At 57.3% G+C, this 16,828-nt stretch overlaps 1 protein-coding gene across 1 annotated transcript in view; it reads left to right on the top strand.

Annotated features, from left to right (window-relative positions):
* The first annotated feature begins 4,215 nt into the window (after nucleotides 1-4,215).
* The window catches only part of MAP2K3 (mitogen-activated protein kinase kinase 3), a 40,193-nt gene continuing 27,580 nt past the window's right edge, over nucleotides 4,216-16,828 (top strand). Inside the window, exon 1 of the mRNA XM_010570344.1 lies at nucleotides 4,216-4,281. Within this exon, the coding sequence (XP_010568646.1) occupies nucleotides 4,266-4,281 (16 nt within the window). The 5' untranslated portion in view covers nucleotides 4,216-4,265. The remainder of the gene's footprint in view (nucleotides 4,282-16,828) is intronic.

Raw genomic sequence — 16,828 nt, 5'->3', positions numbered from 1 at the left:
GCTGCCACCGGCGCGCGGCCGCAGGAAACCAGCTGTGCGCCACGTGCCCGCGCCCCAGCCAATGGGCGCGCCGCCGTTTTGTTTTGGTACGGCCGTCCGGCTCTTAAAGGGACAGCGTCACCTTCCACCGCCACCACCACCGCCCCCACCGGAGGTGACTCGGTGGGACCCGGCGCCCCCGCGCGGGTGGGCACGGGCACGGGCACGGGCACGGGCACGGGCACGGGCACAGCAGCACCCGCCACCAGTGCAGTCCTAGTGCTCCGTACTGGTCTTGCACTGGGGTACTGGTCCTGTACTGGTCCTGCACTGGGTACACCATACTGGCTTACTGGTGCTGCGCTGGGGTCCGGCACTGGGGCACTGGTATTGTCACGCCGTGCCGTCTGCTCTGCGGTACTGTACTGGGTTTTCTGCCCCAGCGTGCTGGTGCTGCGCTGTTATTGTTCTGCTGTACTGGTACTGAACCAGCACGCGGGACTGGTGCCGTGCTGGTGACCTGCGCTGACGCTGCGGGGTGCGGTGGAAGCACCAGGTCACGGTCCCCCAGGCGATGCTCTGTCCTGTCCCTCCTTCCCTCCCCAGGATCGGGCCCTGGGAACAGGGCAGGGGGGTCCGGCAGAGCCCCACTGCGGGGCGATGCCACGTCCCGTCACCCCGCAGCGCAGAAAACCCCGGAAAACACCGGGAGGCTCATCAGGGTGGCCACAGTGGTGTGTGAACAGCCGGCTTCGAGATGCTCATCCCAGAGGTCCCACAAGCAAAGGAAACCTTGTGCATCAGCTGCCACGGGACACCACGGATGCCTGGGGAGGGGGACGTGCCAGAATCGTTGTTTGTGGGACAGTCGCGCCAAGCGCACCCTCAAAACCAGAAGCGCTTGAGCTTCCACACACCACGTCGTGTGCATCGGGGTCTGCTCAATAACCTCGGCGTATCCGCCGCGTGCGAAACTGGGGGAGGAAATAGCGGCGTTTCTCTCCGTGCCCGTGGAGCTGCAGCAGCAACACCTCGATAGATTTTAATTAAAAGCTCTCGGAGGTAGGAGCGGAGCCCGTCCGAGGCGTCTGCGTGCCGGCTGCGCAGCGGGGCAGGCTGGTGGCTGCCTGTGCAACAGGAAAAGCAGCAACACCTAGAATTAATTTGGAACTTGTAATAGTTCACTGGCAGCTACTCTGCACCTAAATACCATCCCGTGTAGCTTGGCCTTTGTTTACTCATGCCTTTGGCTCCTGCTCTCCGAGTTAGAGTCCATCAGCTGATTAATTCATCAGGCCACTGGATTTGTTTGGTTTGTGCTGCTCCATCGGCCGGTGCCGGGTGCTGGTGTTGTGCCCGTTGGGGTCACGTTCTCCCACTCCCGTCGAGCACAGGCGCCCGCAGCACCTGCCGGCACGCAGAAATGGGTGTCTGCTAGGAGAGAGGGCTTCGTTCCCCTCCTCCTCCTCCGTGAAAGACTAGAAAATGTCGGTGCTGAGACATTGTCCTTCTCCTCATCCCCTCCCTGGCAGCCTTCGCTCCGCCTGCGTTCCTACGCCGTATGGCGATGCGGGAAGATAAAAACGGCAAAACACCCGGAGCAGGGGTACGCAGGGGAAGGCAAACACGCCGCAAACAGCCAGGCCATGTACGGCTGCGATTTTGCAGGAAGGAGATGAGCGGCACGAGCCCGAGGGCAGGGGGGAGCCTGGGGCAGGCAGAGAGAGGGGCCGAATCCTGCACCGTGCTTGGAGCTGCGAGGGAGCGCTGATGCCCTCCAGCGCACAGGGGTGCTCAGGAGAAAGTCGGTCGCTTCGCTGGGAAACCTTAGGAGAGAGGGGAAGGGAGAAGCAGGTTTTGCACAAAGGCGGGGGGCTCCTCGCCGGCTCTCTCGGCGATCCCCCTGATCTCTGTGTCGGGGACACCGGGGACGCCCCGTCCTGCCGTGGGTGCGTTTCCAAACCAGGCCTGGCAGCGAGGGGCCAGCACCAAAGATTCGAGCGTCGAGCACCAGCGGCAAAAGTCCCAGCGTGTCTGGTGAGGTCTGGCTCTGGGATGCACCCGAGCCTTCCTCCCTCCCTCTCCCTCCGTCAGCCTCCAGAGCCTGCAGACCCGCAGGTTTACCTACAGCACCCTGGAAACACGGAGAGGCCTTCCAGGGGTGCCAAAAATCCAGCACCCTTGCCAAAATTTCTGGGAGCACTCGAGCTCCACCGGGACGCTTTGCCCTGCCTTTGCCTGGGATGATTCCCTCTGCCTCGGGCCAGCAGTTACAGCCGCTTCTGATCTTTCAGATACACTTCTCCAGCGAAGAGTCTGCCGGGTCCGACAACAGCAGCTCAGGCAGACAGAGGAGGCGCAGGCAAGGAGCCATGCTAGCAGGCACCGAGAGGTTGCAGAAAAGGCGAGGTGCTCCCAAGAAGTCCCCATGCCTTGCCACTGACGAGGAGGTGACCATGTGCTGCCTCTGGCCCCTTCCTCGCAGCCCACAGGGGTCCGTGGGCTCCCTCCCCAGCCCCACGCCTTCCCACCCTGTTGGATTTTGATGCCGAGCGTTCCCCAATTTCCACTCGTGCTTCCATAGCGTTCCTGCCCTGGAAGGCCTCGGAGCAGGTGACAAACCCCTACTTGTGAAGTGCCTGGCGATTCAAGATGGGTGAATAAAAGCCGGGCGGCTGTTTCATCCACCCCTGTAATTGCAGCCGGGGCCGGCGGCGATCTCCAGCCGTGCCTGGGGATGCAGGCGGTGGAGCGATGGAGCACGCAACGTGCTTGGGGACAGCAGGGTCGTGCCCTGCACTTGCAATGACACCCCGAGGTGCTGCCAGCATCAAGGCCAGGCGTCAAAGCCGGTCCCGCCGGTCCCTCGCAGGTCCGCATCCAGCTGCACGTTTGCGAAGGTGCTAACGATGCTCTGCTCTGCGGCGGCGCTCCCCGAATCTCGTACCCAAACACCGGCCCAGCCCAAACCCGTTCGGATCAGCCGGGCTGGAGTTCAAACCTCGTTGTTGATTCAGAGATTCGTACGGCTAAATGCCAGAAAGGTCCACTCTGCTCCCACCTCCTGCTTGCCCAGCCCAGGCAGTGACATCTGCAGCTCTTGCATCAGAGCTAATAACCCTGCGGTTCAACTGGAGCGGAGTTTTTTTAGAAAGACTCCTCGCCTGTGTTGAAAGACTTGAAAGGTGGTGAATCTACTACGTCTCTCGGGAAGGTAATTGCTTGCCCTATTAAAAACCTGTAATTTGTTTCCCATTTGAACTTTTCTAGCTTCAATTTGCAGCTGCCGGATCTTATGCCATCGCTGCTGGATTCCAGGTCCGTTTGGGGCACCGGTCCTCTGCAGAAGGACACAGACCCCAGTCCGCCCAGCTCCTTCCCTCCTGCAGTCATTCCCTTGAGCTGTCTGGTTTTGAGGCAGGTTTTCCAGCCCTCGAACTGATCCAAAACGCTCCGCAAAACGCGAAGCTGAGAACAGGCTGTGACAGAGCAGCTGTGATTTCACCAGGGCTGTCTGCAATCGCCACCCCTCCGACCCCTCCTTTTTTGTATCTGTATGGATCTGTAGGGATTTCAGCCAGAAAATGGCACTCGTAATCTCCTTTTTGCTTGTTCGACTGCATCACTCGTGCCCTGTTCAGCCGCTACGTTCTGCAGTTCGGGTGTTTGGGGGAGCATCCTCGCCCCGGGGACGTGCCACGGCGCATTGCTGGGCTAGGAGGGGTTGATTCCTCAGTGACTTCGGAGAAGAATAAATCCCCCTCGAGTTTTCAGCCAGACCCACCGGTGGGACCCACGGTGTGCAGAAGCAGGGACCCACGGAAGATGCGATGAGCTTGGCCGGTCTCAGCTGCGCAGCGCCAGCCTCACTCCCACTCCCCCCACCCCGTGCCCGGCGTGTGGGCCGCGGCGTAGGACTGGGTCCCCCCTGGCAGGGCTCCCCGCCCCAAACGGTGCCCTACGGGGGGTCACACCGGTGCCGGGGACAGCGAGGACTCCCCGGTTCTACGGCAGCACAACCACACCCGTGAGTCCCGCCCGCCCGCTTCACTTCACCCCCTACAGCCGTCCCCGAGAACCGCGAAGCTCTTCCCGCGGACTCACTAACCACGCCCCCCCCACACCCCGCCTCCCCGCCGCTGACCGAGCCTACCGCGGCAGGGAGGGGGCGGAGCCTAACCGCCCCTTCGCCCCGCCCCGCGGCTCTTCCCGGGGCGGCCGCCGCGCAGGGCCGGACTCCGCCGGGCGCCGCGCTCTGCCCGGCCGCCGCGGGGCCGCCGCCAGCCATGTCCCTGCCCAGAGGTAGGGCCGAGGGGGAGATGCTCCGTGGGGCTCCGGGGAGGGGGGGGAGGAGGAGGAGGAGGAGGAGGAGGAGGTGGTGGTGTGTGTGGGGGAGGAAACGGGGCTGCGGCCGGGTTGAGCCGCCTCGTCGGGTCTGGCGTAACCCGCGGGGACCGGGCTGTTGCCCAACCCGCCGGGCGTGGGCTGCCCGTTTGCAGTCGGTCGGGGTTTCCTCTGCGTGGGCTTCGAGTGTCTTTCTCCCTACCTGGTCCCGGTTGAGGGGTTGTGCTGCGAACGCGTCTGCAGCCCGGCATCGTGGACCGGGACCGGGACAGGGACCGGGACCGGGACCGGGCTGCAGCCGCCCCCGGAGCTGCAGAGCCCCCGGGGCGTGTGTGCTGCGTGGAGGGGAAAGGGAGCAAGCAGCCCCGCTGAGCCCCGGGAGGAGGAGGGGGGTGGTTTGGAGGGAGAGGGTGAAGCTCCTGTCGATGTGGAGAATGATTAATTAAAAAAAAATATGAAAATGCAAGTTTCATCCGCTGCCGCTGGGGTCTTTCCTGCTGAAGGAAAGGGCCCGTGGCGGCTCGGCAAGCGTCGTGGCTCGGAGGATGAGCAGAGCCCTCGTCTCGGCCTAACGAGGCGGGAAGGACGGGGACAAGGATCCCGGTCCTCCCGGCGTGGCGGTTCGTTTCGGGGCACGGCCGTGACCCGATGCTGGCATGTGCCGGGAACGCCGTGGTGGAGTTTCCCATTGTCTCCGCCATACGTGGCTGGCAAACGTGACCGTGTGTCACGGGTGTTATTTATAGAGCATCGCCGTGACTAAGGTGGCCTGGTCGTTGTCCCAAGGTGAGCGCCGGCTGGCAGGCATCGGCCTGGGATGACACCGCCAGCGTGCCGGGATTGAGGAAAATGGGGAAATGGCTTCGCTGGTGTCTTGCTGCTCCGGGGAGCTGGTTGCATCAGCACCGTGAGCGCAGACCGGACAGAGGAGGGAGCACCCGGAGAACGGTTGCTGCCTCTCTCTTATCACCGGAATAAAATTGGAGGGGTTTTCCTCGTTTGGGAGTGATGCACTGGAAACTTGAAGTCAGGAACCATGTGAGCAGATGAACACACCTCGGCGTGACTTTCCCCCCCCCCCCCCCACTTTTAAATGATCTGTGTCTTAACCGGAGGGAATGTGGACCTGAGTTTCCTGTTTGCTGTGTAAGCAGGGTGTGAATCAGCAGCGATTTACGGTGCTGCTGAGCGGAGCTGCTGACTCACAGGTAGGAGCACATGCCTCCAGCCGCTGTCCGTCCCGCGTTGAAAGGGATCGACCGGGCTTCTTAAAAAGGCTCTCGCTGGGACGCCCGAGCCCAGACCCCTCTCTCGGCTCACGGGTGCCGTGGGCAGCGTGTGGATGTGTGGATGGAGGAAAGAGGTGAGCCCGGCCGAGGGACAGCTTGTGTCCTGTGGGAGATGAGGCCCGAGCTGGTACTGGGAGGATTTTGGGGGAAGCGGTTTGGCTGACAGCAAACGGCGATGCCTGCGGGAGCACCTGGGAACGTGGTGCTTTCCTCGGAGGAAGTTTGGAACCCTTCTGTGTCTGCAGGTTTCTGGTTGCATGGGGCTGTTGGTTGCGGCGAACCGGTTCATTCATACAATTACTCCTAATATCCTTTGCCGGAGGTGTTGCACGTGTGCTGAGTGCGCCCGGTCTCTGCTGGCACTGGCAGCTCTGGGTCCCCATTGACCCGAGCTGCTTCGCCTCTGTTGGGGCAGCATTCAGCACGGGGATCGATCCTGAGTGTGTGTAACGCATCTGCCTCTTCAAAACCCTCTCCTCTCGTCCTGCTAGCTGTCCACCGTGCCTCTCCTCGGTTTTGCATCTGCCTCGGCAGTGCCAGCCCTCTGAGCGGGTTTGCCGGTGGCGCGCTGCCGCATAGGGATGCTCGCAGGTCCGAGTGCTTGCAGACACTGCTGGCAGCACTCGCGGCAGCTCCTTCTGCCTCTCCGTTCAGGCAGCCTGAATTTAAGCTAAATTTCCCTAATTTTCCTTAGGGAAATTCAGCGAGCGGTCTTGGGTTTCCTTTTGCTGGTTGCTTTCCCTTTGTGGGCTTGAGTTGGTCAGGGTCGTAAAGGGAGGCTGTTGTGCTGAAGCTCTCAGGTTGGCGATTTCTGTGATAGATGCGTACCAAAACTCGCCTGCCGTCATTTTGGCTTAGTCACTGGGTTGTCTCCTACCTCGGGAGTTTTTGGGGATGCGCGTGGCTGGCCGTGACACGCGCGATAGGAATGGTGCTGGGTGAGAGCTTTGCCTCGCTCTGCGCTAAACATAGCTTGTGAGATAAACACCTTCTGGGGATTATGCGAAGCTTAGGAAGGATTTCGGCTTTCTTCCTCTTCCCATTGCTCGTATCTGCTTGATCCAAATTATCTCGCGGGATGAGGTGTGTGGGAAAAGGGCCTTCGGTTTCCATGTTCTCTTGCACTGTCAAGTCTGATGTTTACTAAAATATGCAAAATTTCCCCGTTGTCTCAGGTCACCAAGGCTCCCTGGAGCTGTGTTTCATTGAATGCGTGGCACTGAGGGAAGGAATTGTGTGCAAAGCTCCGGAGCTGCCCCTGCGTCCTCCTTGCAGAGCTTTGCAAGGGATGCAGCCTCTAGTCAGAGGTGGCAACACGCGGCTGGTCCTGCGCGTGATTTTCCAACAGTCTGCACCTTTTTTGGTGAAATGGATGCTGTGAAGGGAGGAGTGTTGTATCTGAGAGGTTAAAGCAGAAGGGGATGAAGCCTCAGGGAGTCAGCAGCCTTTGGGTGCATGCAGAAACATGGTGGAGGGTGCAGGGTCTGTGTTAGACCCTATGTGTACAAATGCAAGCCGCTGCCTTTCCCCTGCTGCTCGAGGCATATTTTCTGCCTGCGTGTGCAGCCTGTGTGCCCATTGCCGTGGCTGTTGGCTGTGACTCTGATGGCCCCCGACACCCGGGAAGCCCCTCCTGGAGGGACAGGCAGGAACGTGCCGGTGCGGAGGCACATGTTTCCCGAAATCGGGGGGTTTGTTGGAGAAAGCGGCCGTGCAGCTGTGGGGAGAGAGGGTGCACGGATGGGGTCTGGAGGGAGAAGACCTGCTTGGCCTTTCCTGGGGCTCACCCAGCGCCAATGCCCAAGAAATTCAAAAGCAAGTCCTTCTCTTTAGGGGAGAGATCTTCCTCCTGGAAGATGGGTGCTGTTGGGGAGAGGGGACAGGATCCGGCTAAGCCAGGCTGTGTTTCTGGGGAGGCAGCTCTTCTTTGACACTGAGGCTTGGAAAAATCAGTGGTTAGAAATGCCAGAACCTGGGGATGAACTCGTACTTGTTCTGGTGGTACGTCTATTCTGGGTAGGTAAATAAGCGGTGGGGACGCGTCCCTCCCGTGCCCTCTGTGGGAGCACACCGCCGTTAGGCAATTCAGTCATCTGTGAATCCTGTACTGTCTCGTGCCATTCACACTTTTCCTGCTGCCACCCCAAAAAAAGGCAGTTCTGCTGAAAATACCCATGGGGCTGTGACCTGCACAAGCAGGGCTTTGCCTTCGGGCTCCCGTCGTGTCTGGGCAGAGCAGCCACCAGGCTGGTGTCCCCTGGGTGTGCGTGGACAGGGGGTAGCGGAGATAGGAGCTCTGATCCCACAGAACCAGGTTTTTATTTTAATTCTAGTTGAAGCATCACGGAGCTTGCATCCAATTAATTATGACAATCATAGAGAGAGCACAGGGCTTTGCTCCTGCCCTCCTCCTCCTCTCTGCTAGCGTAACGGTGGGCGCCTGGAAAATATCACGTTGGATGTGATAAATATTTAGCTGTGCTTCAGCAATCCCTTTCCCTCCCTGGAGGGATGCTCCCCTGCTTTTTTTCAGCAGATAATGCTTCTCCCTGAAGGCTGCTGCTTTTATTTTCCAGCTTTGGGCTGCAGTCCAGGGCTGAGCTGGAGTTTGCTTTGCCCCTGTTGTTTGCAAAAGTGGTCGTTGCTGGAAGAAACTCTCATGTGTTTTATAGAGCTTCCCTTTGGGTGCCTGGGAATGGGTGCGGGTTTCTGGTCCGGGTGATTTTGTGACCTGAGAAGCCACCACTGTGGACATGGGGCTCTGTGGGTTTTTGGACGGAAGATGGTTTTCACTGGTGTTAATAAGGCCCTGCCCAGGCAGGCTGTTTGCTGGGGAGAGAGCTGCGAGAGGAACTTGTGTTGGCTGGGGATGTGATTTTACTGTACCAACAAAAAGTTTGGGGTTTTACTGGCATGACTCAGGACTGCTTGTGGGTATGTATGGAGCTAAATCTACCCCCCGCCTCTTTTGCTGATAAAACTCTGTAGCGCAGGTTGAGCGTTAGCCAGAGATTTTTGAATGAGGGAGAGGGCAGAGAGGATTTTTTCTGGTGGAAAGTGGAAGTTTCTGTTCTTTTTTCAGCCTGGGAGATACCCCATCCCTACACAGCCTCTTATCTGTGTGGCGACGATGCTGCACTGATTCCGTGGCAGCATTGTGAGTCTAAAAGTTCATCGCCACAAGAAATACATTAATTACTGGGCATGACTGCAGCTATGTCGGATATCACGGTAGTGTCTTGTGGTCCCAGCTGGCCTCAGTTTGTAGCAGGTCCCAGTCTCTCCTCCCTTTTCTGGAGCTGGGACAGGGCTCCCTGCCTGCATCTTTCTCTTGCAGCCACTTGTGTGTCCAGCAAAAGGCTGGAGCAGAGTCGCTGCCCGTGCGGGATGCAGTGGGTTACGGTGTGGCTGAGGGGAAGGGCAGGGTCTGGGGGTCTCATGGTCGGGGAGGGAGGGAGGGAATCGCTGCCTAATGCTGGGGGAGGTTCTGGACCTGCAGTGGGATGAAGGTGGAGGGGAGGTGGATCCTCTCCAGCTAATCCTGTGCTGTGTTGTCCACATGATTTAATTAATCCACGGGCATAATACCAGAGGGCTCTGTTGTGCACTGTCTGTTCTGTCGACCTGTTGCAGGAGAAGATGGACAGCACTTTGGAGGAGCTCGTCCCTTTCAAGCCGTTGGAGGCAGATGGGCTTTTCTCTGTGGCGTGATTGCCCCTGTGTGCTGCTGGATCTAACGTAGGGGGAAATGGGGAAACGCTTGAATCATGGGCTTTAAGGACAGAAGGGATGATGGCGAGCATCGTGCTCGGCTGGAGGTCAGGACGTCGCTTCCAAGAATTACTGTGGCCGGTCCAACAGCTTTTGGGCGAATTAAGCCAGATTGTGTAAAAAGACACCCGATCTTGTTTTTAAAGACATCCAATGCTGGCGTTTGGTTTCTCTGAAATGTGAGTGTTGTGACCTCAGGGAGCTGTGTGGTGCCCTGGGCTCCCTCCGGTCCCTGGGAGCAATGGCTTTGTAGCCTCGCTCGCCGGGACGTGAGGGAAGGAGACGTGTGAAGGCGATGGCCTGGCTGTTGCCCCCTCCTCTGGGAGCTGGCAGGGTGCATGACGAGCTTTGGGGGGGTCCGGCACCCACTGGACTGTTGCAGCCTCTGTTGTCCTGCCTGCACTGCGCTCTGGGAGGGTCACTGCTGAGCTAGGTCTGTCTCATGCTCTAAGCCTTAATTTCATCATTTCAAGTGAAATGCTTATTTAAAAAAAAAAAGATAAATTTCTGTTAAAAACATAACTAGCATGGAAGAGGAGGCAGGATGAGGAGGAGACAAAACTTACCAGAAGTTGTTTGTAGAGCATCCACCCTTCCTCCCCCCCATACCACCACCAAAGAAAAATCTAGTTTTGGAAAGGAAGAAACCTCCAGAGTGCTCGATACAAGTAATTTCCCATCAGAAGCTGCTAACCTTAGCTGTGGTTTGGCACTGGCATCAGCCTAACTGCTGGTATCCGATGCACCTTCCTGAGGACGACGGTGGTGCTTGGACCCTCTCCTCCCTGGGAGCTGCCCGTCGGGTACCGAGTGCCCCTTGCCGCAGGGCGTTTGTACCCTGCTGCCTCGTCTCCTGCCTCGATAGTGCCTGTTGTGTCTTCTCGGAAACTTAAGAGCAGCTTTTCATGATTGCATTTTGTTCCCATAAAGGTCTCGGAGATTTCCAATAAGGAACACGTAAAACCCGGCAGCCGGGATGGGTCCTGCCGGCATCTCTTTGGCGGTGCCGAGAGCTCCGTCCTTCCTTACCGTGTGCCGGTGACGGGTGCGGGTGGGACCGGCGATGCAATGACCGGTGGTGCAGGACAGAGGGACAGGAGGGGAAGAAGCTCGTCTGCAGGGCTTGGCAGGTGACAGTCATGTGTCTGACAGATCATAAACACGCAGGGCTGGTTATGTGGACGGGTTGGGGGGGGTGGTGGTTTAAGGGAGGATGACGAGGTTATCTAGGGAGTGTCAGCTTGTCTGGGCTTGCAGGCCAGTTAGATACTGCTTTGTGGTTTGTGTATATAAATTCCCTCCTAGCCTGAATCTTGCCGGGAAGGCTGATGAAGCAGCCTGCCTGTGCGGCAGGAGTTGGTTACGGTGGGTCGGGTGCTGTGGCCCCGCAGGGCTGCAGCCTGCCCTGGCCATTTTTACTGGTGTGTGTTAACAGCAGCCCTTGGAGATGGCAGCACCCTGACCCGGCTTGCTGGAGGACATTTGCCCCAGCTGGAGCAGATGTCCTCTCCTGCTGCATGCATCTCTCCCTGCAGGAGACTGTTTCCTATTAAAAGGGTAGCAAAGGGCAAATACACCGCGCGGTGGAGGTATTTTTTTTTGCCATGGGATGGAGATCTTGGTTGACTTGGTGTCAGAGTGGGAAGGTTGAGGCTCGAGAGGAAGATGATGGAGCAGCAGAGCGTGCGGTCCCGAGGACGGTCCCTCTGAGTCAGTCCTGAACGTGCACCCCGCGGCCGGGCACGGCTGCGGGGGGGTGTGTTGTGCCGAAGACGCAAGGATGTCTGTGCAGCTCGTCACTAAAAATGACGTGGCTCTTTTTTCTGAGAGCCAGATGTGCTCACCGTCGAGGCTTTTTAAGAAAGCTGCTCTGCATAGTTAAAAATCCCCAGCCGCTGCGGACCGCTTGGTTTCTCTCCTGACATGCTGCCAAGTTGCACCTCAGCCAAAGATGAAACGATCTTGCGCTGATACATTGCTTTGACTGCTCTTTGTCATCTTCCAAGCACCTTTAGAAGGTGCTTGGGGGTAGGTGGCAGGCCCACGTGCCTGTTTGTAAAACCCTGTGCCTGCACCCAGAAAATCCCTGCTGGCACAGGGCAGGGCAGCGCAAGACATTTTTGTGCGGGTGCACTTGTGCTCAGCTGGCTTTCGAGGTTTCCCTGGTTTCCCCGCAACTAAAATCATCCACCCCGTGCCGAATCCGTGCCTGGCTCACCCGCGATGCTCCCTGCCAACTGCTGTCCCCTTGGGCAAGAGCTCGGTGGTCAGAAAAAAAATGATGTAATGGTGCAGAAAGGAGGATGCGGGCGCTGGGGGGGGCGGTGGGAGGTGGGCGATGATGCTGCCGGGGGGCCCACGTGGATCTTTACCAGCCTCCGTGCTGGGCTCCGGCTGTCTCTTTTCGGCAGCACTCGTTTTCCTTAAGGCTGGAAGCAGCTGCATGCTGCCTTAAGGCTGCCAAAAAAGGAGGGTGCGGTGGGTGTTTTAGATCTGCTGCTTCTACAGCCCCCTCTGTTCGCTCTTTGTTAGCATCTGCAGCCCTGTTTCCTCCAGGTTTTGGGTTGATCCCTGCGATTGCTTGGCTGGGAGCATCGGTGCTGAGCGCCGGGTGCCGGAGGATGGCTGGCACCGGCCAGGGCTGGGGTTGTCCTCCCAGCCCGGGATACCTGTGGGGCTGTGCCGTGGCCGGGCTGCCTCTTGTGCTCTGCAGACGCTGCTCTCTTGCCCAAGAGAAGCTTTTCGCAGGTATTAATTACATCTGCCCCTGCCTGGTTTGCTGAAGGACGTCTGGGTGATGTGAGTAAAGCGGAGGCTGGAGGAGGTGCCTCTAGAAATTGCCAGGCAAAAATTCTGGGTGAATATTAATTGAAACTCTTATCAGCCTTGCGTGTGCTTTGCTAAGGTGCTAGAAAACGACTCAGCTTTTCCTCCAGTGGCTCTCCTGTACGTGTGGTTTCTTTTTCTGTGTACATTCCAGGTTGCTGCAAGAGTTTACCCTTAATTTTGGATCCACAGAGAATTTCTCGTTCAGTAACTGTGGATTTCCCCGTGGGGTTTTACAGTCACAGCTCAGCAAGGGAAACCGTGCATAACCGTTGCAGGGAAGGGAGCCAGCATGTGTTTCCCTTTATCTCAAACAGGTTTGACGTTTCACACATCTCCTTCCAACTCCTCTCCTTGCCGTTTTGCTGGCCACCCCACAGCGCACCGTGCCTTTCCCCAAAACGCTGGTGTGAGCCTCACTCTTTGGGGGTAAAGGGGATTTTTTTTTTTTTTTGGAAGTTTATTATTTCTTATTAAATGGAAAGGGTTCTTGCAAGGCCTAAGCGTGCCCCACGAGAAGCTGCAGGCTGAGCGGCACTGAGTCACAGCCTGCGAGCTCTTGAGCCGGGACGTGAGCCGGATGCGTTGGGACTGGCCTGTCTGCGGAGACCGCTGCCTTCCCGGGACCGGGTGATGGCTTTTTGATCCGCCTTTACTAGGAAAAGCCTGCGATGCTTACTTCCTCTGAATGCTGGAAAAAATTGCAGCGCGGTAGCTGGATTCGAGAGAGGAGTGAAAAAAGCGTGGGGGGAATAAAACCCACCCAAAGGGAAGCAGCGCAGTGAGGCTGTGCCCTTCTTGCCGGCAGCCGCGTTGGGACCACGGTGGCGAAACGCTGCCGAGCCGTGGGCACGTCGCCTGCGGAGCCCCTGCCTTTCCCAGGCACAAATCAGAGCTGCCCTGTGGGTACTGGGCAAATCCACCACAAAATAGGTATTTTCCCCAAGCAGAGCTGTTGCAGCCTCAGATAAAAGCCCGCAGCGGGGGAGGCGGGAGCGGATGGTGCGGGGTGATGCTGGGCAGTGGGGCTGGCAGCAGCTTTCAGGCGTGCTGGTGGTCCAGCCTTTAATTGGGGGTGAGGTGGGATTTTTAAGCTTTGCAGCAGGGAATTTGGAGGAACAAAGGAGAAATGTTTGCAGGTGATTTCTGCAAAACTTGGTGCTTAGCAAGTATGTGGTGCTTCTCTTATCTATCTATCTATCTTTTATAAGATAGAGATAGATAGATATATATATATATACTTCCTAGACCAGTGAGCAGCAGGAGCTGATCTCATGGACCAGCTGGACGTGGGACTTGTTCTGGGAATGTGGATGTAGTCTGTCCTCTGGGGCAGAGGAGCAGCGATGGGAGAGCAAGAGGTATGCGGTGCGGGTCGGAGGGATGGTGTGGGTAATGCCAGGAGAAGAGGCTGCAGGTCTGGCTCGCTGTGGCTGAGCTCTCCTGGGGGTTTCAGGAGCCAGCTCTCTCCTTGCTACATCAGCCCTTACTCCCAGCCCTGTTGCAAGCAGGTTATGGGGACCGAACGGGTCACCTGCCACCTCTCTTGACTTGGGAGCATCGTTAGCGGGTTAAGACTGATGCTTTTTGGCTGGGCGCTGAGGTTTGAGTGCCGTAACAGGCTTTACATGGAGATAAGGCTGAGTGGTGGCCTGAGGGGAATTGGACAGTCTCCGTATTTCGTGGCTGCTCTCAGCCTATAGTTTTCCTTTGCCGCATCTGAGCCCGGGGAGGCATCCCGGCTCCCCCGCCACCTCGTGATGGGATGGATTTTTTTCTCTCAGAAGAACTGAGTGGAGAAACTAGGGACTTCAAAAGGCTGTGTCTGCTTTGCACCATCTCTCTGGCGTGATGAGCCCTTTGCGTTTGCGTCTTCTACCTGGTAACCCTGAGCAGGGAGGGGGGAGGGTGAGAGAGGCAGGGGAGAGGGATGACACTGAAGATGCCCCCAAAAAAGCAAAGAATTGGTGTGGGACAGCAGGAGACATAGGGGAGTGTACCGCAGCACTCGCCTGCTGCTTTCCATAAGCCACCGGATCGGCACCCTGCTCCAAAAGAAATAATCAAAGGTTTTCCCCGCTCCTCCTCCCTGGAGATGCGATGCTGGATCACCACCAGAGATCAGAGGTTTTTCTGAAGATGCACAGGCTTTGTCCGCCCGAGCCGCGGTGGCATCCCAGGATCAGGGAAGCGTTCCAGGTCCCAGAGGGAAACTCCCCGGTCACCTGTCGGAGCCGGTGCCGGCCCCGTTCTCCGGCGCGGATGCTGGTCTCGAGAAAGTCCTGCCTGAAGTCTCTGGGCCAGGAAAGCACCTGGGTCGGTCTCTTGTTTCTGCCCCTCTCCTGGAGCAGGCGACTGCGGACATTGAGGCCTTCCTTGGTTTTTTTCCCCTCCATAAATTCTGTTTTCAGAGCGGGTGCCTGCTCTGTCTTACATCATCTGCAGAGATGAAATCACTCTATCCCTGCCCAAAAGAAATTGGAGGGAGGATGGTGGAAAGCTAGTATTTTTTTATTATTACTATTTTTTTTAAAGAATTGCATTAGAAGCAGAGAGGGAATACTTTTGCTGTCTTGCCAAGTTTACAGAATTTTGGGAGCACCTGGAAGTACTTGAATTGCACCAATTTGGATAGAAAAAGGAGTGTCTGTTGACTCTCGAGTTGAGTTACAGCTGACAATTAAAAAGTCAAATGACTCTTTTCCTTTCCCACTAACTAACCGTGTGCCTCCTGTCAAGCTGATCTATTCCAAAAATGGTTTGAGTTTTTTCTCCTACCAGGAAACTGTCACCAGCTGGTCACATCAATTCCAAACAGCTTTTATTTTTTCATGGCTTTGCCTATGGGCTGAGAAATCAAAGGGAGGAGCATTGCTTGGGGGAGAGCTGGGTACCTGCTGGCAGGGAGATAGGCACAGGTGACGGGTGTTCTGCCTCTTCCTTTTTCTCTGTTTTTTTGGTTTTTTTTGTTTTTTTGTTTTTTTTTTTTTTTGCATGCTCTTTGCTTTTCTCTAAGCACCGTCTCCTTTGCCTTCTCCTAACAATTAAGGCGTTGGGGCTGGGATTGCTTCCAGACCTTTGTCTCATGGCAGCACGCCAGCGTCTGCAGCCGAGTGGGACCAGCACGGGCTGCGCTGACGAGATGGCTCGTGGCCGTGGGGTTCACGCTGGCCACGCATGCCACGGGCTGGCCGGACCTGTGTGCCGCCCAGCTCTGTAGTTCCTGATGAGCTGTGGGTTGGGTTAATTAATTACCCATCCCAAGCATTTTCCCACCGCCCCCCAGCCTACCCTCAGTGGGTCCACATTGGCATTGCGCTGCAGCTGGGCTTTGAGGAGGTGTGACCTCTGCTGCTGCTTTTTGGGGGGGAGAAAATCCAGTTGGAGCAATGGATGCAAAGGAGGCAGTGTCCAGCCCTGTGGCACCGCTCCCAGAGGATGCTCTACCCGCATCCCGGCTCGGTGCCTGCTCCAAAGAAATGCCGCTGTGACCGTAACCACCTTCGCACCGGGGTTTTGCACAAGCTCTGGTGCAAAGCAGCACAACTCTTGGCATGTACGTAGTGTGTCCTATAATGACATAGTGCAAATGCCAGCTAGCCGGTGTTTTTCAGCTTTGTAAAGTCAGTCTGGTCTCCGCTCACGTGTGGTTTCTTGGAGGGGAGCCTGTGTGCTCCATCGTCACGGGGCTGCAGGATAGCAAGCTGCCACGGGGGAACAAAACACAAAATCAAACTTTTTTTTTTCCAGCCCTTGGGGTTATGCAGGTAACCTAAAAATACAACTGGAATGTAACTGGGCGGTGACATCCTCCCGGAGCTGCCGGCAGAGCCGGCGCGGCTCGTGGCGGTGTTATCTGGCCGGTGCATGGAGACCGGGTGTGGTGGCAAGACCCAGAGGTGTCAGCGCGAATGTCGGCTTCTGGCTGTCAGTAGCTTTGGCTGACGTGCCTGTCCCCAAAATCCCTCGCTGGGTACCAGGAGGTTCGTACCCTTCTCCCTTGCATCGGTTTCGCCCAGCCCCGGCAGCACCGTCGGTGTGACATCCCGCTCCGCTGGAGGAGATGAGTCCTGTGCGGTGATTGATTGTCCCCAAGTACCGTCCGAGGGGATGAGAAAGATGACCCTGTTCCCTTTCCGATTGGATTCGGTTCAAAGGCTTTGCTTAAAAATAGAGCTGCTGCAGAGTTTCCAGGCTGCAGGTCCCGTGCATGGCTCGGGCACACGGGGCTTTCCCACGGGACATGCACCTTGCACATGGAAAGGCGAGTGCATCCCAGGCTTGGGGCAGTGGCTGCGTTAACAGCCTTGACCAGGGAAACTGCTGCAATTCCCGGTCGGACGGTGAGGTGCAGCGGGCAGCGTGACGCTGGGACAGCACGGCCGGCTGGTGCGTGGACTTTTCCCTGATCGGAGGGAAAGCGGTATCCCGTGAAAATCACCCCCTGCCCAGGCAGCAAGTCTTCTCTCAGGGCAGGCGAAGCCATTAATTTTTTGCTTAATCCCAAATACTCCTATAAAGAGCTCCTTGCCGACCCTAAATGGGGCATTCCTCTTCTGCCGCTCGTGGCAAAGTGGCTCTTCCCCGGCCCCTGGCTGCCGTGGTGACGCAGCCGGAAC

The sequence above is a fragment of the Haliaeetus leucocephalus genome, unplaced genomic scaffold (genome assembly GCF_000737465.1).
Source record: "Haliaeetus leucocephalus isolate CR32 unplaced genomic scaffold, Haliaeetus_leucocephalus-4.0 Scaffold295, whole genome shotgun sequence".
Taxonomy (NCBI): domain Eukaryota; kingdom Metazoa; phylum Chordata; class Aves; order Accipitriformes; family Accipitridae; genus Haliaeetus; species Haliaeetus leucocephalus.
Note: the sequence above shows the minus strand (reverse complement) of the source record. Positions and strands in the feature narration are given on the sequence as shown.